The 26,895-nt window shown below is 41.7% G+C and overlaps 1 protein-coding gene across 1 annotated transcript in view; it reads right to left on the bottom strand.

The window, feature by feature from the left end:
• Positions 1-16,101: 16,101 nt before the first annotated feature.
• KDR (kinase insert domain receptor) overlaps positions 16,102-26,895 on the bottom strand; it is a 76,179-nt gene continuing 65,385 nt past the window's right edge. Inside the window, exons 23-30 of the mRNA XM_087724731.1 lie at positions 25,870-25,992; positions 24,761-24,872; positions 22,922-23,021; positions 22,540-22,645; positions 21,532-21,683; positions 20,122-20,218; positions 19,910-19,998; positions 16,102-16,940 (exon numbers count right to left, since the gene is read on the bottom strand). Coding sequence (XP_087580857.1) covers positions 16,730-16,940; positions 19,910-19,998; positions 20,122-20,218; positions 21,532-21,683; positions 22,540-22,645; positions 22,922-23,021; positions 24,761-24,872; positions 25,870-25,992 — 990 coding nt within the window. The 3' untranslated portion in view covers positions 16,102-16,729. The remainder of the gene's footprint in view (positions 16,941-19,909; positions 19,999-20,121; positions 20,219-21,531; positions 21,684-22,539; positions 22,646-22,921; positions 23,022-24,760; positions 24,873-25,869; positions 25,993-26,895) is intronic.

Below are 26,895 nucleotides of genomic sequence, written 5' to 3'. Positions count from 1 at the left end.
TCAGCATTTCGGACGTGAGCGACATTGAGTTGGCCACACCCACTCAATCACATGACCACTGAGCCACGCCCACCCAGCTGGTCATTAGAGCAGATAACTGGTTGTTAAATTATTTTAATCCCACTGCTGGTTGTGTCCCAATGTAATGTTTTAAGACCCAGAGCATCTAGGAGGCCCCCAGATGCACGGAAAGCCCATTGTGGATACTATTTGCTCCAGCAGTTATAATAATAATTCTTTATTGCCAGTGCGCAATATATGGACAATGAGATTTGTTGAGCTCCCTCAGTGCACCCCCCTCCCCACACAATACAACTCACAGTGAAGACCAATAAAGAAAGAAAATGGGGGGGGGGAATAGATTAGGGTTAGGGTAAGACCTGGGTAATACCTGGCTTTCAAGGCAGTGGTGGGATTCCGTGGGCGTGGCTTGGTGGAGGTGGCATGACTTGGTGGGCATGGCAGGGGAAGGATGCTGTAAAATCCTTATTTCCTCCTGATCAGCTGGGACTCGGGAGGCAGAGAATAGATGGGGGCGGGGCCAGCCAGAGGTGGCATTTCCCGGATCTCCGAACGACTCAAAATTTAGACCCAAAGCACAATCTACAGCTCTGTTCTTTTATATGAGCATCCTTGAGACAGAAACAATAGGGATGAAGGAGGTTAGAAGAGTCAGAACATCATTGCACCCACTTGTGACATTGCTGTGATGACTTCATAACATTTGGAGTCCTCCATATGTACAGAATACAGAATAAGAGAGTTGGAAGGGACCTTGGAGATCTTCTAATCCAATCTTTCTCTATCTATCTATCCATCCATCCAATCATCTACCGTCTGTCTGTCTGTCTGTCTGTCTGTCTGTCTATCTATCTGTATCTATCTATCTATCTATCTATCTATCTATCTATCTATCTATCTATCTATCTATCTATCTATCTATATCTATTATCTATTATCTATTATCCATTATCCATTATCCATTATCCATTATCCATTATCCATTATCCATTATCCATTATCCATTATCCATTATCCATTATCCATTATCCATTATCCATTATCTATTATCTATTATCTATTATCTATTATCTATTAATTATCTATATCTATCTATCTAGCTCTCTCTATATATATGTGTGTGTGTGTGTGTGTGTATCTGTATATCTTTATCTGTATATCTATCTATCTATCTATCTATCTATCTATCTATCTATCTATCATAATCTATCTTTCTATCTCCATCAACTCTATCTCTATATATTGCTATCTGTCTGCTTGTCTGTCTGTCTGTCTCTCTCTGTTTGTGTGTCAGAGAGAGTGTCAGTCCTTCTGTCTCTCTCTCTCTCTCTCTCTCTCTCTCTCTCTCCCTCTCTCACACACACACACACACAGAGAAAGAGAGAGAGAGAAGAGAGAGAGAGAGAGAGAGAGAGAGAGAGAGAGAGAGAGAGAGAAGGAACAGGAAGAAAGGAGGGAAGGAAGGAAGGGTATATGTATATGTATATGTATGTGTATGTGTATGTGTATGTGTATGTGTATGTGTATGTGTATGTGTATGTGTATGTGTATGTATCTGATATATGAGACCCAGCAGGAAAAAATCCCTTTTGTTTATTCTTCAACTATACAGGGATATATTTCATTATTATGCTTCTACTTTTCTTCATTCACAGGCAGTTGATTATCTTAATAAACTTTTATTTAGAAAACTAAAACTTAAATAATATTTAAAAATATTATACCAGTTTCTATGGTGCCTTGAAGCTCTCATCATTTAGAGCTTTCTTGGTTTATAAGATGACAAGGTTAGGGTAATCCTCCATGAAATCAATTGCCATGGCCCGGCCCATTCTAGTTTAGACAAACACAGGCTAAAGGGATTTATAAGTTAGCTTTGTTTACCTACAGAAAGATGATCTTTCAAGTAACTTCAGTAAAACCGGAGCAACTCTGAAGGCAAACAGCAATCTCCTTTTAGAAGAATCTGTCAACAGGTTAAGGGTAAAGGACCTGATCTTGAAGAGCTTGTAGCTGAATTTTGGAGGACAATCGTTTGTCATTGCCACGAATTCAGCTTTTTCCGAGTCAAAATATTTTCTGAAAAAATATTATTAGAAACACAAGCTGATGTCAGAAGAATACAACATGTTGTTTGTCTTAAAGGTGTACACCGTGGGTATGGTGTAAGTATGTGTGCATTATACTGTTTGCTTTTAAAGCTCTGAACATGAATGGCTAAACTTTTTTTTTTTTTTTGCAATTTGTTTTTATTTTTAAGCATAAAAAAACAATATAAAAAAATTATCAACCATTACATACAGCATGTCGTTTGGTTACAAGTGTTTTGCATCCATATTCTCAATTACATTTACAGTCTCAGATTTTTCATCTAATATAACTAGATACCTCACTTTCATTGTACAGTGTATATTCAATTACAATTAATATATTTTCCCCAATAAACCTAATTTCCTTACATTCTTGATTGTCTGTTTAATAACAATATAGCTTTATATAATCACATATCCCGATATGATTTTTTTTACCAACGATTTATATTTATATATCACTGTTTTCAATTATGTATAATCCTACCAATTAACTATCGAGTATGCTTATGTTCATTATTGTCATACATCATACATTCAAACAAAGATGTTATTCCTTCATTTTTCAACAAGGTATTCTAAATAGTCACTTCACACACACACACACACACACACACACACACACGTATGTATGTATGTATGTATGTATGTATGTTTTTTTTTATTTGTGCTGATAAATAAATAAAGGGAGACTAGTATAGATCTATTTCAAGCTATTTAGCTCTCATCAGCCAGCCATACCCTTACTGGGATTTGAACCAGGGCTATATTACATACTAGGCAGACTTCTTAGCCATTAGGCCACAGGCTCTTATCCGTTATCAGTGAAGCCAGGGTGAAAGGTACCTATTAGATTTTTACAACCCTTGGTAAGCCCCAATTATGGGAGGAAGCTAACTGCTTCCATCATCTGTCAATCGGCTCGTCACAAGAGTCCATCACGACAGAAACCCAATATTTTTACTGTTGCCTTTGTTATATTTGGGTTTCTGTCGTGTTTATTTATTAGCACAAATAAAATTAAAAAAAATATATGTATATGTCTATGTCTATGTCTATGTCTATGTCTATGTCTATGTCTATGTCTATGTCTGTCTATGTCTATGTCTATGTCTATGTCTATGTCTATGTCTATGTCTGTCTGTCTGTCTGTCAGTCTGTGTGTGTGTGTGTGTTGTGTGTGTGTGTGTACCAATTTTTAATTACTTCCTTATTAAAATTATTTATCAACAACAAGATATCTTTATAATATATACATTATATCATCAATCCTCTATCAGGTATACATAAATTCGTTGTTATCCTTATCCATTTTAAAACAATGAATGGCTAAACTTAAGTCACATTCCATCCCACTTAAAGAGATGGTTTGCTGGAGGAAAAACAGGAAAAAAAGGTTTGGGTTTTGTTTTGTTTTTTTTAAAAAGAGCAATGGATCTGAAATGGCTAGAAAGCAAAGTGATATAATTATGCAGATTATTTCCCAACATGGAAACCTCTGAATTAGAGAAAGCTGAATTAATGACTTGCTGACTGTGAAATGAAAGTTGGCAGGGAGTAGAAAAGCATTCCACCCATATCATCTGTCTGCGGTAACATTGTTCTAGCATAGATGATAATAACGTTGATTCCAGTTCAGTTTTTTAACTCACCTGTGAAAATTTAGAATCAGAATCAAAATAGAATGGCAATGGACCTTGGCAGTCTTCTAGTCCAAGCAGGAAACCCTATGCCAGGGATGGCTAGCCTTTTCCACATTGAGTGCCAAAACTGGAGCATGTGCACCAGTGGTGGGATTCAATTTTTTTTACTACTGGTTCTGTGGGAGTGGCTTGGTGGGAGTGGTGTGGCTTGGTGGGAGTGGCAGAGGAAGGATACTGTAAAATCTCCATTCCCTTCCCATCAGCTGGGGCTTGGAGGCAGAGAATAGATGGGGGCGTGGCCAGCCAGAGGTGGTATTTACCAGTAGTTCTCCAAACTACTCAAAATTTCCGCTACTGGTTCTCCAGAACTGGTCAGAACTTGCTGAATACCACCTCTCATGTCGTGGTATTCCAGAGCACTGGAAGAGCAGCAAGCTGCCACATGCATGTGTGCCGGACTCTGGAAGAGCAGCTGGTGATTGTGTATGTTCTTCATAAAGGCCCTATACCATTCATACATGTCTCTCACATGTGGGCCCCCGCGCACGCATGGCACAGACTCAAAAACCAGCCGTGCCACCTGCATGGTCAGGAAAGCTTTGTATATAGATTACTCTAGATTTTTCCAGGGGGAGGAAAAATTGGGGTCCTGAGAGGCTGGAAAGGTGAAGCTTAAACCCAAAATTCAGTTGCTATAAGGATGCATCGCTTTTATTTCTGAATAGCACCTTCATTACCAACCCAGCCATTTTACCTGCACAAGGCGAAATTATAGGGACACAGTTGGTAGCCCATGGCTTCCCCAGCAGTGTGTGGAAGTGGTTCAGGGCACCAGCATCTGGAGAAACCCATCAAACGCATTTAAAGATGACCTCAATTAACACCAGGTATCTCGTTCGTTTTGGGCTGTGATATCAAGTGACTGTGTAATCCACGGATCTCCTCTTAGCTGGGCTGGCCGTTTTGTTTTCAAAACAAACAGTCGGAGGGCACGATTCAAGATTACAGCCCCCCCCTCCACCCCCCCCAAAATAGGTCTCTTGAGAGTTTTGCAGGACCGAGGCTGAAATCCTACAAATAAACCGAAGAGTTACTGGAAAAAGATCTGCCTGGATTGTCCTATTTCAGAAGCGGGCAATTGTCGGCAAGATCAAAATGCTATTTCAGGCAGGTCCAAAATCCTGCAGCAAGCAGAATGGAGGACAGACAGATCCCTTTTTAAAGAATCATTTCACCAGACTTTTTAAAAAGAAGATAACTTTGTATCCCTGCCTCACAGTCCATAGAGTATATTTTATAAAGGCTGGCCATGATCACTCAGTGCCGTGTACCTGAAAGAGGCATTGTAAGAACAAAGTAACAGATTTAATGGCATCATTAAATGTTTCAGCATTTTTGTTTCCATGTAAACCTCTGTTCATAAACTCAAGGTGCTTTCCCCCCCCCCTGTACTTTCTAATGTCAGGGTTCCAAGTAACACCCTCAACAAAAAAAGACTCTGAGGCTAGAGGTTCCTCAAAGCTCCATTTTATTAGAGATGTCATATTGGCACATCTGGGAAAACCCGAATCTGAAATCTTCCATGTTTTCTCCACCCCAAAGAAAATTTAAGTCCCTTCCCAGCACCCACATGTCCATCACATGCCCCAATCAGACACCATCCAAAACTGGCTTGCCTCCCAGTCACCTCATCTCAGCTGCAGGGCAAGGTGGCCTTGACCCTTTGAGAAAAGAATGTTATTTTGACTATATATCACCCACACTCCATATAATCCTCCCCTCCCATTTTCCCACAGTAGAAAATGTGGCAGGCCTGAAGGCACTAATGTAAAAGGTGGCTTCCAGGTCGGACACCTAGAACTTAAGTCTATTTATCATTTCCTTAATCAAGGAGAGAAGCAATCTAGAACTAAGGAGAAGTTTCCTGACAGTTAGACTAATTAATCGGTGAAATGACTTGCCTCCAGAAGTTGTGGATAGTTAGAAGCTCTAACACTGGACATTTTAAAGAAGAGATTGGACAACCATTTGTCTGAAAATGTATAGGGTGTATATATTTGTGTGTGTGTGTGTGTGTGTGTGTGTGTGTGTGTGTTGCATTTGTGCTGATAAATAAATAAAGGGAGACTAGTATAGATCTATTTCAAGCTATTTAACTCTCATCAGCTAGCCACACCCTTACTGGGATTTGAACCTGTGCTGTACTACATATTAAGCAGTTGTGTTAACCACTAAGCCACAAGGTTCTCCTCCTTTATCCACTGAGCCAGGGAAATAGGTATGTATTTAAGTGTTACAACCCCTGGTATGCCCAAATATGGGAGGAAGCAGACTGCTTCCTTTCTCTGTCTAACGGCTCGTCACAAGAGACCATCACGACAGAGAGCCATTATTTTTACTGTTGCCTTTGTTACATTTGTGTTGCATTTGTGCTGATAAATCAATTCCACCACAAAACCGCAGTAGACTAAAGCGCGCTCGACGAAAGCGCGTACGTGACGTCATCACAGCACGACGAAAACAGCACGCTGTGAGCGGTAAACTTAAAATTAACGCGTAAATCTAAACCTAACCCCCCCAAACCTAACCCTAAACCTAACCCTATACCTAACCCTTAACCTAACGCTAAACCTAACGCTAACCCTTAACCTAACCCTAACGCTTAACGTAACCCTAAACCTAACCCTAACCCTTACCTTTATGTGAATCGGCTTGCTTTAAAAGCGCTTTTTAAAGCGCCCTTTTTTCTCCACGGTCGTATTTGTCGCGCTGCTGATGACGTCAGGTACGCGCTTTAATCGGGCGCGCTTTAGTGGACCACGGTTTTGTCGTGCCACGGATAAATAAAGATTCAAATCCCAGTAAGGGTATGGCTAGCTGATGAGAGCTAAATAGCTTGAAATAGATCTATAGTAGTCTCCCTTTATTTATTTATCAGCACAAATGCAACACACACACACACACACACACACACACACACACACACACACACACACACACACACACACACACATATATATATATATATATATATATATATATATATATATATATATATATATATAAAATCTAAAATTGAAAGTCATAATGTTCCACGTAAATATCTTTCCTCTGTCATTTCAGTGTAGCATCTATAGCATTGGAATACGTAAAGCAGCTAGAGAACTTTTTCTATATTGTAGCTCATATTCATCAGTATAATATTGAACAGGAAAAAAGCATCACAAGATATGTAGGCATGTTCCCATTTTTGAAGGCTTCTTCAACATTCAGAGGGTAACATTTAATTCCACCCCCAATTTTGGCCTTCCAGAACATCAATGCTATTTCACTAATCCAGAGACCCCTTCCCCATTCTGGGAGTTTTCAGGCATGTAGGACTACAATTCTCATCACTCCCAGCCAGTCAGAGTAAATGAAGGGAGCCATTATCTAACACACTTGACTGCACTAGATGGAGAAAGTTGATCTTATTATATATATATTAAAAGGAGGTTATATTTATTGTGGAAAAATTAACATTATTATACTCTAGTGCTATCTGCAGCAGCCATAAACTTAATGAGAATTGCAAATTGCTAATAAAACCTAATTATCAAGAAAACAGTCAAATCATTGGGAGAACATGGTTGAAAAGGCCACTGATTTAATAATGTGGCTGGTCTTTGTGTTGATAATTGCATTTGCTTTATCTGCTTATGGCATGCTGGTTTAGTACTTAACCAAGCTGTGACACTTAACAGCTCCTGGCACTTTAATAGTTTTATCAGAAAATGTAAAGAAGTCTTGGGGGGCTGCAATTTAAAACAAAACATTTAAATGCATCCCAAGAGCGGTTATCGTAGAATTCCCACACACATAACCTTGCATTTGACGCTATGAAACGAAAGTTCGTTAAATAATCTTCTACAAATGAAGGGCTGTCTTTCGCCATTCTGGTTTTGCCTCCTACTCTGAGTAGTGGTATAAGTGGGAATTTATTAAAGAACAAACATTAACGTAGATTTTTGTACGAATCGCCCTGACTTTGCATCAGTGGTGGGTTCCAGATACCGTTGCAACCAGTAGAGGGATACAGGGCTCGGCATCCACCACACGAACGCGGGCATGCATCCTTACCTCCTGTGCAGTGATGTCCGGTGAGGTTTATGGCTGGTGAGGCAAAAAGAAAGAAAGCAGCTTTTGGCCGCCCCGCCACCCCAGCACTATCTCCGACATAGAGGTGGGATCAAGAAACAACCTTTCTTCCCTCCTTCTTTTTCTCTTTTTTCCTTCCTTCCTTCTCCTCTTCCTTCCTTCTTTCCCCTCTCCTCCTCCTTCCTTTCTTCCTTCTCCTCTTTCCCCTCTCCTCTTCCTTCCTTCTTTCCTTCTTTCCCCTCTCCCTTCCTTCTTTCCCTCTTCCCTTTCTTCTTTCCCCTCTCTTCTTCCTTCCTTCCTTCTTTCCCCTCTCCCCTTCCTTCCTTTCTTCCTTCCTTCCTTCTTTCCCCTCTTCCCTTTCTTCTTTCCCTTCTCCTCTTCCTTCCTTCCTTCTTTCCCCTCTCCCCTTCCTTCCTTTCTTCCTTCCTTCCTTCTTTCCCCTCTTCCCTTTCTTCTTTCCCTTCTCCTCTTCCTTCCTTCTTTCCCCTCTTCCCTTTCTTCTTTCCCTTCTCCTCTTCCTTCCTTCCTTCTTTCCCCTCTCCCCTTCCTTCCTTTCTTCCTTTCTTCCTTCTTTCCCCTCTCCCCTTCCTTCCTTCCTTCCTTCTTTCCCCTCTTCCCTTTCTTCTTTCCCTTCTCCTCTTCCTTCCTTCTTTCCCCTCCCCTTCCTTCCTATCTTCCTTCCTTCTTTCCCCTCCCCTTCCTTCCTATCTTCCTTCCTTCTTTCCCCTCTTCTCTTCCTTCCTTTCTTCTTTCCTTCTTTCCCCTCTCCTTTCCTTCTTTCCCCTCTTCCCTTTCTTCTTTCCCCTCTCCTCTTCCTTCCTTCCTTCTTTCCCCTCTCCCCTTCCTTCCTTTCTTCCTTCTTTCCTTCCTTCTTTCCCCTCTTCCCTTGGTTCTTTCCCTTCTCCTCTTCCTTCCGTCCTTCTTTCCCCTCTCCCCTTCCTTCCTATCTTCCTTCCTTCCTTCTTCCCCCTCTCCTCTTCCTTCCTTCCTTCTTTCCCCTCTTCCCTTCCTTCCTTCTTTCCCTTCTCCTCTTCCTTCCTTCCTTCTTTCCCCTCTCCCTTCCTTCCCTTCCCACCTAGCTACCTACCTGGCTTCCAATGGTGCCATTCATATCCCTCCAATAAACTCTCCCAGATATACAGTCCCAATCCATCAATAGTTCCAAAAGCAAAATTCCTGTATGCCTGCGCCTTTAGAATAGTGACTCATAGGAGCTAGGGTGCTAATCTGGCTTTCTGTTTCTATAGTTAATTAAATATATTTCGATCCTGGCCCTTGTGGAAGTTTCCGGGTGTTGTGTACAGGGTGGCAGCCCCCACCCCCCAAAAATCTGTCAGTTTATATACTCAGAGTTACTGTGCATAGTCTGCAGATTATGATTTCGAGCCTCATGAAGCTAAGAAGATTAATAGCTAAACTACATCTGTGGGTTATGCTTTACACAACCCCACTTAGGAGTAACAAAGGACAAGTTTCCCAAATCCCATTAAACAACTTCTCTTAGATACTTATCAGCAGCATAACTTAAAGGGCTGTTACTCTTCTCCCACATGAGGCCTAAATGATGTTTTCCAGGACCTAATCAGTCTAAAAAGCTGGAGAGTGTGGGATTTAAATTACATTTAGCAGAAACACTTAGCCTGAAGTTCAGCATTCTTGAGGACTTAAATAATGTTATCTTTAACCAATTGGACGCGTAAGTCAACCTACAAAAAGCGAGGAAGTTCATTTTTTGAATTTCTTCCTCATTCCTTGCTCTGTGCGATATGTTAATGTTTAAAGGTAACGGTTCCCCTCGCATATATGTGCTAGTCGTTCCCAACTCTAGGGGGCAGTGCTCATTGCCGTTTCAAAGCCAAAAAGCCAGTGCTGTCCAAAGACGTCTCTGTGGTCATGTGGCCGGCATGACTAAACGCCGAAGACACCCGGAACACTGTTACCTTCCCACCAAAGGTGGTCCCTATTTTTCTACTTGTATTTTAACATCCTTTGTTCTGAGTTGGACCTAGCTCTATTTTCACTGGCAGAGGGCAGTAGGAGGCTGTCACAGCCGAAAATGGAGCTCTGGAGCCCGTTTTCACTGGCAGAGGCACCACAGATCCAGAGGTGGTATTCAGCAGGTTCTGACCAAGTCTGGAGAACCGGTAGCGGAAATTTTGAGTAGTTCGGAGAACCGGTAAATAGCACCTCTGGCTGGCCCCGCCCCATCTATTCTCTGCCTCCCGAGTCCCAGCTGATCGGAAGGGAATGGAGATTTTACAGTATCCTTCCTCTGCCACTCCCACCAAGCCACACCACTCCCACCAAGCCACTCCCACAGAACCAGTAGTAAAAAAATTTGAATCCCACCACTGGTGCACACGCTCCAGTTTTGGCACTCGATGCGGAAAAGGCTAGCCATCCCTGGCGGAAATTTTGAGTAGTTCAGAGAACCAGTAAATAGCACCTCTGGCTGGCCCCGCCCCCATCTATTCTCTGCCTCCCGAGTCCCAGCTGATCGGGAGGAAATGGGGATTTTGCAGTAACTTTCCCCTAGAGTGGGGAGGGAATGGAGATTGTACAGTATCTTTCCCCTGCCACGCCCAACAAGCCACGCCCACAGAACTGGTAGTAAAAAAATTTGAATCCCACCACTTCACGGGCCCGTTCTTTGCTATTTCTAGGGTAGCCCCACGGGCAAGATCTAAGCACTCCACAGCCGGATCCAGCCCTCGGGCCTTGAGTTTGACATCCCTGATCTAGGAAAAGCAGTAATTTTTAAGTTTCTTTTCACTGTTTTATTTCTTTGCAAACAACATATGTGTTGGCCACATGTTCAGTAAGTCTGCTAATGAGTAAAATTGCCATGGCCTGCATTAAGTTATACAGGTAGCCCTGTATAAACTAACACGATCAACAGCACTTTAAAAAAAATATACAAAATGTTTTATCGTTGGCATTTACCACCAACAAGATTGGCTAAAAGGTACCCAAACATGAAGCTGACCTGCTGGAAGTGTAAAAAAGTACAAGGAGTCTTATTATCACATATGGTGGACCTGCCCAGAAACACAAAACTATTGGACAAAAATTGGGAAATGGGTGCAAGAAATTACAGGAGAACAGATAAAATAAAAACCCCAAATCTTTCTACTGGGAATAATCAAAGGGAAATATACAAAGAAAATTAAGTACATATTAACACATCTGCTAATTACAGCTAGAATAGCACTTGCCCAATGCTGGTAACAAAATAATACCCCCTCGGACGAATTAGTGATAAAAAAAACTTTGGATTGTGCAGAGATGGACAAATTAACACTAAAATTAAAAGATAAAGAAGAGTCGGAATATTATGAAATTTGGAACAATTGGTATAAATGGCTGCAAAACAAGAATAAAATTAATTAAGCCAAAAAACAATATTTATAAATATATATGAAACTGTGTATAAAGGTGTGTAAATATAGAAGCGAAATATTATATTCATGCACAGGTATGATGACATAACAATGTTGCTATAATGACTGTAAGGTGTTGTAGAAGGGAAAAAATAATTTTAAAAATCTGCTAAGGAAGTTATACAGGTAGCCCTCAATTGAACCTCAAAATTATGTTGCTGAGTGAGAAATTTGTTGTCACTCAGCAACATAACTCTGTGATAATAAGTGAGTTTTCTCCCTTTTTACGACTTTTCTTGCCACGTTTGTTGATCAAACCACTGCCGTTGTTAAATTAGTACCCCCGGTTGTTAAGTCAATCTGGTTTCCTCATCGACTTTGCTCGTCAAAAGGATGCAAAAGCGGATCACATGACACAGGAACACCGCAACTGTCAAAAATCTGAGTCGGTTGTCAAGCATCCGAATGTAAATCGTGTGTCTATGGGGATACTTGCACTGGTCACAAATGTGAAAAATCGTGACCCGTCAAAAGGGCGAACGTCAAAAGCGACTAAAGCGACTAAACCGCGTCGCTGACGTCATCAACACGGCGACAACAGCCAGCATGGAGAAAGAAAGGCGCTTTAAATAGCGCGTTGAAAGAAAGCCGATTAACTTAAGGTAAGGGTTAGGTTTAGGGTTAGGTTTAGGGTTAGGTTTAGGGTTAGGTTTAGGGTTAGGTTTAGGGTTAGGTTAAGGGTTAGAGTTAGGTTTAGGGTTAGGTTAAGGGTTAGGTTTAGGGTTAGGTTAAGGGTTAGGTTTAGGGTTAGGTTAAGGGTTAGGTTTAGGATTAGGATTAGGTTTAGGTTTAGGTTTAGGTTTAGGGGTTAAGTTTAGGTTTAGGGTTTACAGCGTGCTTCTGTCTCCGTGCTGTTGTTGCCCTGTTGATGACGTCAGCGACGCGGTTTAGTCGGGCGTGGTTTTGTCATTCGCCCTTTTATCGGTGAACCATGAAAAATGATCATCAGTCATTTTTTTCCATGCCGTTGCCACTATGAGTGGTCACTGAGTGAACCGTTGTAAGTCGAGGACTACCTGTACAGGAGTTGTGTTACAAACCCACTTAATAGACCGTGTTTCCAAGCAAACTTTATCAGGGCTGTGAGTGACAAGATACACTTCCTGGAATAAACTTGACATGCAAAGGTGAAGAGCACTGGGTGTGTATGTGTGCCGGTGCAAAAAAGCATCTGCATTTACAGTGTCATCATTAAAATATTGTGCAGTCTTGACATCTGCTCAAACGGATGTGACCCTACACACACACACTGGCATTTCGCCAGTAACACTGAGACTAAATATAGATATATTTTGAAAGGCAGATGTTTTGATGGACCAGATGTTTTCTTCTTCTAAAAATAGGACTATTAGAGCAACAGGTTCCTGAGATGTTCCTGGATTTAAAAAAAAAAACTAGGAACAAACAAGGACAGGGGATTTCCCACCCACCCCCCCAAAAAAGCCCAGGTGTGGGATTGTTCTTTTGCTGATCTAATATTTTTTGCAAGGGAAAAAAAACCTCATAATCATATCAACCATTCGAAATGATGCAGAATTGATTTACTTGGCCCATTGGATATAAATGTGGGAATTCTTAACTTGCAGGGGAGATATCTTGAACATGATGGCTAACCTTTTTACATGCCAAAAGCGCACCTGCACCTATAATGCAATGCGCGCGTGACCCCTCCAAGCACCCTGCCCCCCAGCACATGTGACACCCGCACAGTGATGTGCGGGGAGGTTTATGGCTGGTGAGGCACTGACACGAATTTTTTTAGACTTGTGGACTTCAACTCCCAGAATTCCACAGCCAGGCCATGCTCAATGCCTCATCTACGTCAGGAATTTTTCGGCTTTTAACCCTTGCTTAACTCTGCTCGAGTGATCATAAAATGCCTTAAAGTCAGACTAGATGAGGCACGTCGTTCTCCTGCCTCCTCCTGTAGAGGGCGCTTTTTAGAGGCTTTTTTAAACAGTTAAGCACTAAGCAGAGTCATCCATGGTGACTCTGGCAGCAACTAGCTCAGCCTTTTACATTTTCTTTTCTTTTCATGATGACGCCTCCCCTGCCTTCCCTGACTCCACCCACACTCCCCCCACCCCCTGCACATGCGCAGGTTTCCCATCACTGATGCAGATAGGAATGTAAGATATGAAAGACTACAAGAAATTGCTTCAAGATTGTTGTGAAGTGATGAACTTACACATCAACTACTGTATAAAATTCCCCAAAGGGGATTTTTCAAGAGGCAACTGGACTTTCTGAAATTTGTTTAAAAGACATTTTGCTTCTTAGAAAAGACAGAAAAAAAACCCCAGAAGTTCCAATTTGCCTCTTGAAAAAAACACCTTTGTGGAAGAGGAAGAGTGGAGGAGAGGTAAGGGAAGAAGAAAGAGATAAGGAAAGATGGGTGGAAGGGAGAGAAAGAGAAAGAGAGGAGAGAGGAAGGGAGAAAAATAGGAGAGAGGGTAGGAAGGGGAAGAGAGAGGGTAAGAGTAGGAGAGAGGTAAGGGAAGAAAGAAGGGGAAGGAGAGGAGGAAGGAAGGAAGTAGAGAAGGAGGGGAGAGAGAAAAGAAAGAGAAAATAAGGTGGTGTCATAACAGACACTTGGGATCATAAACAATACAATACAAACTGTACTCTATAATCTATTAAATGGAATAACAATAGTATAAGATTGGCAAAGAAAAAGAATAACCATGTGAATGTATACCTAGAATTGTATGTAAGAGAATAAATGATAGTAAGAATATATAGCACATTATAGATAAACAATATTTGGTTATAAATAGCTAAGTATGAATAAATATAGAATTATACATAACAATGGATAACGAATAAAGAGACCATGAATGTAATAATAGAAAGGTATAGAAAGGGAAAACACTAACTGCAAAGAAACCGATACGGAACTGCTATATGATATATGATGGAACTTCATGTTCCTATGTTGCCTTAAGTCATGTGTTTGTTCTTGTTGATGTGTTTATGTGTGTAAAATAAAAACTTAAAAAAGAAAAGAAAAAACACCTTTGAGACAAACCATGATCTGGATGACTGACAGTCCCCATAGTTAGCAGTTAGCAGTTAGACTTATATACCGCTTCATAGGGCTTTCAGCCCTCTCTAAGCAGTTTACAGAGCCAGCACATTGCCCCCACAGTCTGGGTCCTCATTTCACCCATCTCAGAAGGATGGAAGGCTGAGTCAACCTTGAGCCGGTGAGATTTGAACCGCTGAACTGCAGATAACAGTCAGCTGAAGTGGCCTGCAGTACTGCACCCTAACCACTGCGCCATCTCGGCTTCAAAAATGTGAACATTTGAACCAGCCCCGTTTTTAAAAACTAGGAGCCCAAATATCCAGCGAACTCAAGGATACGTTCCACTCGGCTTTCATTATACAATATATTTATTTATTTATTTTCATAATATATTACAATTCTTTCTACATATCCAGGCTATAAATACCGCGATTGTGCCTTTTACATTTTTGTTAATCCGTGGCTTTGTTCTGCTTGACGTATTAAACAAAAAAATACAAAACCATGAATGGAAAATATAAAAGTAACCAAAAACAAAACACGTGTCAAAATAGCTTCGTGATACTTTCCGTAAAGAAAACTCTTTCAATGTATCTCACATGCTGTGTTCTGGGCTCTGGTTGACCAAATTGTGGAATCTTTCCACTTAAAAGTTCCATCAGGACATTCTGAGCAGCTAATAATGGTAGAGGGTCTCCTGGTTGAAAGGGGGTCGGACTAGAAGACCTCCCAGGTCCCTTCCAACTCTGTTATCTCAGTGATAAAACTGATTTTATGGACCATTTTCTTGGCTGTGCTACAAGAGGTTATTATATCAAAACACGTATTACTTTCCATAGTAATTACTGTCCAAAAAAGTCATACTGTATGTGTCTGCATCTTAGGAGCCATACAACACCGATCAAGTAAAGAAATGTTCGCCCACATTCTTTGGTGAATAATGGTTAAACTCTGGAATGATTTGCTAATTTTAAGCCTTTCTCAAGCCTATGGGGGTTCATTTCAGAAGGAAGCCTTCTTTGAAAGAATCGAAAAGACATCAAGGCACTAGGCACTAAAAACAGAGCTTTTCACAAAGGCAGTTGTCCTGCTTTTCAGTAGCTTTTAGAGGCTTACTTTTAACAGCAAGATTTAGACAGGAAGGGTCCTTCAATGGAAGAGATAAACATGAAAGAGGATTTATTTAGCAAAGGCAGGGGCTCAGAGGTGGTATTTAGCAGCTTCTGACCAGTTCTGGAGAACCGGTAGCGGAAATTTTGAGTAGTTTGGAGAACCGGTAAATACCAATTCTGACTGGCTCCACTCCCATCTATTCTCTGCCTCCTGAGTCCCAGCTGATTGGGAGGGAATGGGGATTTTACAGTATCCTTCCCCTGCCATGCCCGGTTCCATCACAAATCCGCGGTAGACTAAAGCGCGCTCGACGAAAGCGCGTACGTGACGTCATCACAGCGCGACGAAAACGGCACGCTGTGAGCGGTAAATTTAAAATTAACGCGAAAACCTTACCCTAACCCCCCCAAACCTAACCCTAAACCTAACCCTAACCCTAACCCTTAACCTAACCCTAAACCTAACCCTTAACCTAACGCTAAACCTAACGCTAACCCTTAACCTAACCCTAAACCTAACCCTAATGCTTAACGTAACCCTAAACCTAACCCTAAACCTAACCCTTAACCTAACCCTAACCCTAAACCTAAACCTAACCCTTACCTTTATGTGAATCGGCTTGCTTTAATTTTAATTTTAATTTAATTTATTTTTAATTTTATTTGTCGCGCTGCTGATGACGTCACGTACGCGCTTTGATCGGGCGCGCTTTAGTGGTCCGCGGTTTTGACGGGTCACGGCCACGCCCACCAAGCCATGCCACGCCCACCAAGCTACGCCAACACAGAACTGGTAGTAAAAAAAAAAATTGGATCCCACCACTGCAGGGATTGTACTGTTAGACACTGTCTTAGGCTCCAGACGTGTGTCTTAGACCACACTTCTGAAATCTCATTGCTGACGAACCCAAAACTCAAAGCAGCCTATAGACGGCCTATTTCCATCTTCATGTAACTGCATAGAAAGATGGCCTCTTTATCGGATTTTACAATGTTTTTGCATTCCAACTGAGGGTGAAACGGTTTTCTATGACTGTCCACAATGCCGAATATATCTTCAAGCTCTCTCAAAGTCTTGCATTGCCTCCACGGGATTCCTTATTGAAATTTTCTTCTTTTTATCATGAAATAATAATAATAATAATGGGAAAATTCATGTTTTTCTCCCCTCCTGTATTCTGGGTATGAATACAATGGGTTTCAGGACGAGGCAGTGTTTGGTACAAGTTCCAGTTGTCGCCGTTTTTTGGGGAAGTCCTTATACAGACTGCGAACTCAGAGAGATAGCAGGGCCATAGGCCACGAAGGAGGTCTGAGAAGCGTCGTCCCTGAGCATTAAGAGTTCTGTTTCCTCACTAGGATACATGGCAATGTCCATGTCATCAGAATGGTAGCCTGACTGGTAGCCGCTGGTGGGATTTGAAGCTTCAGACATAACAGATTCGTTGCTTTTGCTGGAAATCAGCCCACTGGAAAACAAACAAAAATAAAAATGGCTCGTTTTGCACCACAGTTCAGAGTATCTGTAATGGTGTGTGGGAACGACCTTGGGGGACAGAACTAAGAGATCCAGAATGGACAACTAGCATATAAAAGATGTTCTAGCCCAGGGGTGGGATTCTACTGGTTCGGCTGAACTGGTAGCTCTGACTCTCAGCTGGGAGCTAACTAGTTCACTCCAACTTTCAGCTGTGCCCGCCCGCCCATCTCTGCGCTATACTAATTCTATATTCTCTTTTCTGAAGCCAGCTGTTTTCCTCCCCAGCAGTAATGCGAAAGGTGATTTATCTGTAAACTGCATGCAGCAAACTGGTTGTTAAACCACTGGTGGGATTCAGCCAGTTCGCACCTATCCAGGAGAACCGGTTGGTAACTTTCTAAGCAGTTCAGAGAACCGGATGTTGGAAGAAATCTCCTTTTGTTTTCTTCTACTTCACAGGGCTAATCCTGTAAGGAAGGCAGGACGGAAACATTTTGGTGTTGTTTCTAGCCTAATCTTTATTGCTCTGCTTACAGAAACTGCCTCTCCGGTTAACCCTTACTACATTGTAACAGGTAACGCGAAGCACCCATCTACGTGAGTGATGTTGAGTTGGCCACGCCCGCTTGGTCACATGGCCACCAAGCCACACCTACCCAGTTGGTTATTAGGGCAGAGAACCGGCTGTTAAATTATTTGAATCCCACCACTGGATCCCACCCCTGTTCTAGCCCACAGAAGGCGAGGAATTAGCATACCAAATGCTTTTCTGGACTACCTGTTAGGCCTGCGGCCAGTTCCTTTTAGGATCTTTGGCCTGCCACACTCTCTCTTATTTTACTCTGCTGTTTCATTAGTGGGGAATTGGTAGGGGGAATAGTAAGGAGTAGAATGCGTTGTTATCAAAATTAAAAATTCCTTTCTAGAAACCAAGATCATCTTTTGTTTCCCTACACCTCTCAGCCTGACCGGAACTGGATGGGTGGAACTGCCAGTGTGGCAGTGGAAGATTGGACCATGGGATGGACTTGTGGGTGTGGGGGGCAAGATCATGAACTTTCAACTGGGTGGGGAAAACCAGGAAGCTTTCAGATTCGGATTTTCCCAGATGTGCCAACATGGCTGTCTTCATAAATTGGCACTTTGAGGAATACTTTGCCTTGGACTCTGATTTAATTTTGGGTGATATTTGGAACTACCTCACAGGGCTATCAACATGGGGTTTTTGCCTGGGCCGACAAATATGGAGGACATTCTGTCTGGCTTGGTACAGGGACAGTTACAGACTCCAGCAGATAGAGAGGATTGTACAATTGCAACCAGCCTGCCTTCCATTGAGGACTGGTTTATTGCAAGGGTCAGAAAGAGAGCTGAGAGAATATCTACAGACCCGTCACATTCTGGACATAAACTGTTTCAACTGCTCCCCTCAGGATGGCGCTACAGGATATTGCATGCCAAAACAACTAGACACACAGATAGTTTTATCTCTTGAGCCATCACGCTGCTAAACACTTGATTCTCACAGCACTGTCTTATGTCTAAGTATATTTACGCACATTGTATGGTCGAAGTATTATTATTATTATCATTCCCATCTTCTTTACTACATCTTCATATTGGTATTATCATCATTATTATGACTTCGCTGTTTTGCTTCTACACTTGAGAGCTTCTGCATTGGAGACAAATTTCTTGTGTCTCCAATCACACTTGGCCAACGAAGTATTCTATTCTATATTCTATCCTATTCCGTGTGGATGAAACACAGGGACAGATGGAGAAGCATCTCCATCTATCTGGAATGTATCCCCCTAACTGCCATTAGCAGCAAATAGTCTATCAAATTGCTACAGAGGGAGAGAGGGAAAGGATGCGGGAATAAATAAACACAGGATATAGTTGGACATGTGATTCCCAAAGTGACATTGGAACCCCAGGAAGTCAAAGTGCGGTATTGTGTGCTGACATTTTCTTCCACCTCCCAACATCTTACAGCAAAACATTAGAGTGTGGCATCATTGATGGAACATTACTGGGTAAGAAGAATAAATCTGTCCAAAAGAGAAGTGGATAACACTAGATATTTCCTCTCAAGTAGAGAATTTAATTTATTTATGTATTTATTTGTATATTTATGTATGTATGTACAGTATCTCCCCCCCCCCAAAAAAAAGACTTAACTGGAAAATAAGCTGTAGCATGATTTTTTCGGATGCTCATAATATAAGCCCTACCCCCCCAAAAAATAAGCCCCAGTTAAACTCTTCAGCCAGACGGATGCATTTAGTACCGTATTTCCCTGAAACGTAAAACCTAACCTCCCTATTTTATGTAAGCCACCCTGAGTCCCCGCGGGGAAAAGGGCGGCCTATAAATATTAATAAAATATCTAAAATATCTAAAATATCTAAAATATCTAACCAGAAAATCGTTTTGGAGCAAAAAATTATTTTTTAAAAAAAATATTCTTATTTTTGGTCTTATTTTTGGGGAAACCCGGTATGTATGTATGTATGCATGCATGTATGCATGTATGCATACATTTATGTATATATGTATTTATTTATTTGTGTATGTATGTGTGTGTTTGTGTGTTTGTGTATGTATGTATATATGTATGTATTTATTTATTTGTTTGTTTGTTTGTTTGTTTATTTATTTATTTACTAAATTTAGTTTCCTCCCATTTTACCATAGGATAACTCTGGGTGGCTTACAGGCAAAAAATATGTCTATACATACACAATTAAAACATAAAAAAATTAACACCAAACATTGAAATCTAAGGACACATGGGGAGGGCGGGGCGGAGTTGAGGGAGGTGGGATCCATTGTTTCTCAATCAACCACCCCCATTGTGCTGTTCCCCCCCCCTTTAATTTTTTATTGGGTACTACCTTGATTTATTTATTTATTTTAACAAAATGGGTGTAATGATTGTTTCTCCAGATTTACCTGAAGGGCAACGCCAATTCTTTTGCTTTCTCTTCTAACGCCTTTAGTTCTTCGGACGCGAGAATCATCCCGCTGTCTGTCTGATTTTCCTGGGGAAAAAACCAGGGAGGGGGGGAAAAGGCTGTTTGGACAATCAATGGAAACGCAGGCAGACAGTCAGATGGGACGGACCAAAAGCACCCCAAAAAAGAAGAAGTATAAAATGAACTTACATCTTGAACCACTTTTATGGTCGGTTCCACAGGCACAGATTCAAAGGTCTTGACACTCACAGGACGACTGTTCCTTCTACTTCCTGTGCGATGCTGACTAAAAAAAAGAAATAAATCTCTTGTTAGCGTACCGAAGCTGAGTAAAACTGGCTGGTCAAAATTTCACTTGCCTTCTGCAATTATTACCCAAAGGAAGCTTGCAGGCTACTTCTGCTGCCTGCTGGTCGCCTGCAATTTGGCAGTTCACTCCTGACCGGCTCAAGGTTGACTCAGCCTTCCACCCTTCTGAGGTCGGTAAAATAAGGACCCAGATTGTTGCGGGAGGACAAAATGCTGATTCTGTAACCCACTTAGAGAGGACTGTAAAGCACTGTGAAGCGGTATATAAGTCTAAGTGCTATTGCCATTCTACCCCTCTTCTAACCCTAATTATATGAGCTACAGTAGCGCAGTGGATAGAGTGCGGTACTCCAGGCTACTTCTGCTGACTGCTGGTTGCCAGCAATTTGGCAGTTCGATTCTCACCGGCTCAAGGTTGACTCAGCTTTCCGTCCTTCCAAGGTGGGTAAAATAAGGACCCAGATTGTTGAGGAAGGGCAAAACCCTGATTCCATAACCCACTTAGAGAGGACTGTAAAGCACTGTGAAGCGGTATATAAGTCTAAGTGCTATTGCTATTGTACAACTAGCATTCCACCAAGCTGTGATCGTCAGCAATTTTGACCCCAGGCATCGCTCAAAAATTGCCAGAATCTTGTATGATTTGAATTATTACAATTTTATCCCGTAGACAGAGGTACTTCCTATGGATTCAGTCGACCCCTTGCTGCATCTAAATGCTATACGGAGTCTGAAACCTGTATTAGATTGCATGAAGGGTTTGTACAGGGGTGGGTTTATGTGCATGTGTGAATATGTGCATATTTAGTGTCACCCTTTTCTGTCCCGAAAGGCTGCTTCTTGCACAGTCATAAGTCACATTTTTCATTGCCTTTGTAACTTTTAATGGTCACTATATGAACGCCGAGGACTATGCGTAATGCAATGGATCCTTGTGATAATGTGAGGATGGTGTAACCCTGGTTGAACGTTCATCAACTTCCCACACCCTCAGTGTGTGGAACCTGCAGAACTCTCCCAGCAATAGCGTCTCTGTTACATGGACGCTGAAGGCATTTCTGGGAAGTTAAAAAAAATGTACACAATTCATTCATCTATTGTTTACTGACTCAATAGTCACCTCGTCTCTTGGATAGGACACAAACTGTTCTCACTTAGTGTGATAGATTGCACTGAAATAATGAGCAACTCAAATGCCTTCCTCCTCTTTGTTGCGATCCCCACATCATGTGTCAACCTTGGGAAGGAATTGTTGAATGCTCCCAATGGAATGCTCCGACTATTACAAACCTTGTTTGCGACATGGTGTCACAAGGGAACAGAGAATCGTGTACTTCCTCTTCTTCCTTGCAGGAAACAGGTGACGTTGGCAAGGAGAATCCGGAGTCTTCTTCCGTATGGAGCAACATAACTTGGGGAAGGACAACATAGTCTTTACCATCCTGGTGTGAGAGACAGACAAAAATAGGTTTACTTTTTATTATTAATGAGTGGAGCAGACGAAGGGGGAAAAAACCTCAGGGAGTTGGTGGCGGCTTGTAGAACAGAGATGGGGAATGATGGCCCCTTTATGACTTCTGGACTTCAACTCCCAGAATTCCTGAGCCCAGCATGGCTGGCTTAGGAATCCTGTGCTGTGGCCCGCCAGCGGAGCTGGTGGCAGACTCAGACAGTGAGGAGGTTGGGGAGGAACATGGGCCAGTCCTGGAGTCTGGGGAAGGCTCTGATGAGGGCTCTGTGTCGGAGGCAGAGAGGGGGCTAGAGCCGTATGCCACTTATCAGCTGCCTTCAGAATCAGACATCAGTGAGGCAGACAAACAGCTGGAGCCTGTTCCCGATGTGTGCATACACAGAGCTGCCAGGAAAAGGGAACAGCTAAGGAACAAGGGACGACTCGGGAATAAAGGCACAGGTGGTGAATGGCCCCTCCCATAGAGAATAAAGAAGAGCGAAAGGGGAGGGGAGTTTGCAGGAGACAATTCATTCAATCCATTAAGGTGAATAGCTGTCCCTGACGTCTTGCCAAGTAATTGCTGCTACAGCTTGGAGTTTGGAAGATATCGGCCTGGCAACTCCCCCAGCCTGATGAAGGTCTGCAGTTGTGAAATCTCATGAAAGACTGTTTGATGGGACTTGGCTGGAGAGGAAGTCCCTTTAACCTAAATAAAAGAGGTTTTATCGGGACAAAGAGTGTGCTGCGTGATCTTGGGAAGCCTAGGTCAAAACATCCTGGCAGCTGAAATCCACAAGTTATAAAAGGCCATCATTCCCCATCCCTTCTGTAAAACATTTCCATACCTTGTGAACATTTGCTTGCAGTAAATTCCCTAAGCTCTCCACCAAATCTGAGAAGGTTGGTCTTTGTTTGGGCTCACCGTGCCAGCAGTCCAACATTGTCTGATACCTGGAGGATTAAACCTACTATCAATAAATATGTCCCAGAATAAAACCCATTCGGCTACTTGTCGATGGTGTTTGTTACAAGGAATAAAGGAAGAACGGGAAAAATCGATTTGCTTGGTTGAGCTTTGCGCTTTCTACCCCATTAACATCAAAACCGTGTTGGCCAACTAATAAGTGTGTTTTATTTTTATTGGAGCATTCCTAAATAGAAGGGAACAAAATGAAAGTATGGTCAACCTCTGTTAAAAAACATGTTTCCAACAGCAAAAGTTCTTACATTTCAGGCGTTGTATAATCTGGTGGCCTCATCCTCGTTCCTTCTTTCAATCTTCTGCAGAAATCTTCATCAATTTTTACACCTGGGTATGGCGAGGCCCCTAAAAAAGTAGAATTCTTTTTTTTAAAAAAAAATGCCTTAAAATTCGGGGCTCCTTGTTCTGCTTGTCTAAACTTCACCAATATGAAAAATAGCTACAAGTTTAACAGGTAGATCACTTCAACCAAAGATAGTGAATCCCACCACTTCAGCAGTGGTAGGATTCAAAATTTTTTACTACCAGTTACTACCATATAGGAATCTCCAGCATAGAAAGAATCCATAATAAATTTAATGCGACAACATTAATTTTCTAAAAAAAAATATCTGGATATTGTTTTGCTATACATTTTCCAACCAAAACATGTGAGTCCTGTAATGGCATATAAAAAGTGTGATAATTTATTTATCATCATGGTCCAATTTATTTATTTCAGGAGGGGAAGATGTCTTCATGTAACAAAACAGACACCTTCGCTCCCTCATTTTTTGAAACAGTTTCCTGGGTGTCAGAGCACCCCAAAAAATGGGGTGTAATGTTTTAAGAGGAATCCTCCAAAATTAAATGACAAGGGGTTCCAGACCCATTACAATCCATGGAACATTTGATCCAGTGGTGGGATTCAGCCAGTTTGCACCTATTCGGGAGAACCAGTTATTAACTTTCTAAACAGTTCGGATAAATCTCATTTTGTTTTTTTTCCACTTTACAGGGCTAATCCTGTAAGGAAGGCAGAAAGGAAACATTCTGGTGTTGTTACTAGCCTAATCTTTATTGCCCTGCTTACAGAAACTGCCTCTCCGGTTAACCCTCATTACATTGTCACAGCTAAGGTGAAGCGCCCATTGATCTGAGTGACATTGAGTTGGCCATGCCCACAGTCACATGACCACCAAGCCCCACCTACCCAGCTGGTAATTAGGGCAGAGAACCAGTTGTTAAATTATTTAAATCCCACCACTGATTTGATCAGCATAATAATATGAACAGGAAACAAACTCATGGACACCATCATCACCTTGCGGGGTGGTGTCTGGACAACTGAATGGAGCTGAGTGTTTACTGGCCAGACACCCTTCCTGTCACCAATGCGGAGCTTTGTTCAGTAGATATATTCTCAATGTGCCCAAAGAGAGAAATATCTGCCTCTACTTAGGATCGAACCCACAGCCTCCTGATTGCGAGGCAAGAGCTCTACCTCTACACCACCGCATCACAAACTCACAGACATAATTGGGCCTTATTGAAGGTCTTGGATTGTATTAGGTAAAGTTTTCCCTTGCACATATGTGCTAGTCATTCCTGACTCTAGGGGGCGGTGTTCATCTCCGTTTCTAAGCCAAAGAGACAGCACAGTCCAAAGATGTCTTCATGGTCATGTGGCCGGCATGACTAAATGCCTAAGGCGCACGGAACACTGTTACCTTCTTCTCACCAAAGGTGGTCCCTATTTTTCTACTTGCATTTTTACATGCTTTCCAATTGCTAGGTTGGCAGAAGCTGGGACAAGTAACGGGAGCTCACTCCATTACGCAGCACTAGGGATTCGAACTGCCGACCTTTCTGATTGACAAGTTCAGGGTCTTAGCCACTGAGTTACCACGTCCCTTGGGTTTTATTAAGGGGAAACAAATAAACATATTCCAAATACGTAAATTCCTACTGAATATTCACATTTTTGTCCTACACTGCTGGAGAAATAGGTCTCTACAATGACACTGCATTAAAAATAAACAAATATGGTTACATTTCAGTAGTTAAACTTCGAGAATATTAGCCAGCAAAGACATCTGACTTACCTAATGAAAATATCTCCCACAGCAGCACACCAAAAGACCACACATCACTTTGAATTGTGTAAACGCGATCAAAAATGGTTTCTGGAGCCATCCATTTAAGGGGTAGTCTAGCCTAAATAGTTAAGAAACAATGTTATATATCTAAATTTCATATCCAAATATCTAAATTTAACCAATTCTGTTGTATTTAAGTACAATGACAATAAAGATTATACTTAAAATGCCATCAATCGATGACAAGAACATTGTTGTCATAGTAACTTCCATAAAAGTTAAAGTTATAGCATAGTAAAATTTGAAAGCTTATAGTAAACTGATTGCAACATGTTTACAAATCAATGAAGTGGAGGTGGGATTAGGGATTCAGGATGTCATGGTTAACTTTTTCTGTTCAGAAAAAAAACAACAGTTGCTATCAACCTACCTTTCATTGACTGCACGAGTCAAAAAGAGGGTTGTGAAAATAACTACAGACCCCTCACATCCTCGACATAAATTGTTTCAACTTCTACCCTCAAAATTGGGCACTGTACACCAGAACAACTAGACACAAGGACAGCTTTTTCCCGCATGCCATCGCTCTCCTAAACAACTAATCCCCACAGCATTGTCAAATTATCTACTAAGACTGTATTACTATTATTCTTCTCTTCCTTCCTAGTACCCAGTGATGGGATTCAGCCAGTTTGCATCCCTTTGGGAGAACCAGTTGTTAACTTTCTCCAATCTAACTTTCCAGTTGTTGGAAGAAATCATTAGGGCAGAGAACCGGTTGTTAAATTATTTGAATCCCACCACTGCTAGTACCTATCTCTTTCCTAGTACCTATCTCTTTCCACTGATGAATATAACCATGTTGCTTGTAGCTTTAAAATTTATATTGTTTTATTTCTTTCCTAGTATAATTTGATTGCTTATTATGAGTATCACTAAGTGTTGCATCTTATGATTCTTGATGAAAGCATTCTATTTTATTTTTCTTTATGTACATTGAGACCAGATGCACCAAAGACAAATTCCTTGTGTGTCCAAACACACTTGGCCAATAAAAAATTCTATTCTATTAACATCTCGAATAAACGTCTCAAAATTTCAGGCACTGAACTTACATCTCCTTTCCTGACATAATCTGGATCTTTGTAGATATCTCGAGCCAGTCCAAAATCACAGATTTTGACCACGTTGTTCTCCGATAAAAGGATATTGCGAGCAGCCAAATCTCGGTGTATACACTGAAGCAAGATAAACAATCAGTCACTTGTCTGAATTCTTCCAGAAAATAGGGCTAACCTTATCTTAAAAGCTATCATCCCTGCAAGGCTTGGTTGCATGACTTTATACTTAATAGTAAAATATTGTCCCCCCAGTCTTGGAGCTATCTGTTCTGACCAAGGCTTCCCAAGAGCATGAAACAAATTCCTTGTCCCGATGAAAACCCCTTTTATTAATTGACTGTGAATTCTGCTCATTGACATCCAGCAAAGTCTTTCAAGGGAGGATTTACAGCCACAGACCTTATCTGGCTTGGAGAGCTGCCAGGCCGATATCTGCAGAACTTGGCAAGGAGTCTCAGAGAGTCATGAACCAATTGTGAACTAATTGTCTCCTGCAAACTCCACTCCCCTTTCGCTCCTCTTTTATTTCCTCTGGGAGGGGCCATTCATCATCCATCTGTGGCCTTACTCCCAAGTCAACCCCTGTTCTTTAGCTGTTCCCTTCGTCTGGCAACTGTGCTCATGTGCACACTGGGAATAGGCTCCAGCTGTTCACCTGCCTCACTGATGTCTGACTCTGAAGGCAGCTGATAACTGGCATATGGCTCTGGCCCCCTCTCTGCCTCCAACACAGAGCCCTCATCAGAGCCCTCCCCAGACTCTAGGACTGGCCCATCTTCCTCCCCAACCTCCTCACTATCCGAATCTGCTGCCACTGACAGGCCACAACACTCTTTTTTACATGCATCACAAATGTGACAAATGCTTTTTAAAAAGGTAGGGCTTCTATTGTTCTATCATGGCCACTATCTCCCCCCCCCATAGATAATTCCTGCTCTACAGAAAAATATTCTGCTCCACACCAGAGAAGCTCTCTTACAAATTACCGAAGAGCAGATGTGGATAGCAATGTGTTGACAT

This window comes from Thamnophis sirtalis, unplaced genomic scaffold (assembly GCF_051295495.1).
Source record: "Thamnophis sirtalis isolate CommonGarterSnake01/CBP01778 unplaced genomic scaffold, rThaSir2_p1.2 scaffold_10, whole genome shotgun sequence".
Taxonomy (NCBI): domain Eukaryota; kingdom Metazoa; phylum Chordata; class Lepidosauria; order Squamata; family Natricidae; genus Thamnophis; species Thamnophis sirtalis.
The sequence above is the reverse complement of the archived record's forward strand: the minus strand, read 5'-3'. Positions and strand labels throughout refer to the sequence as shown.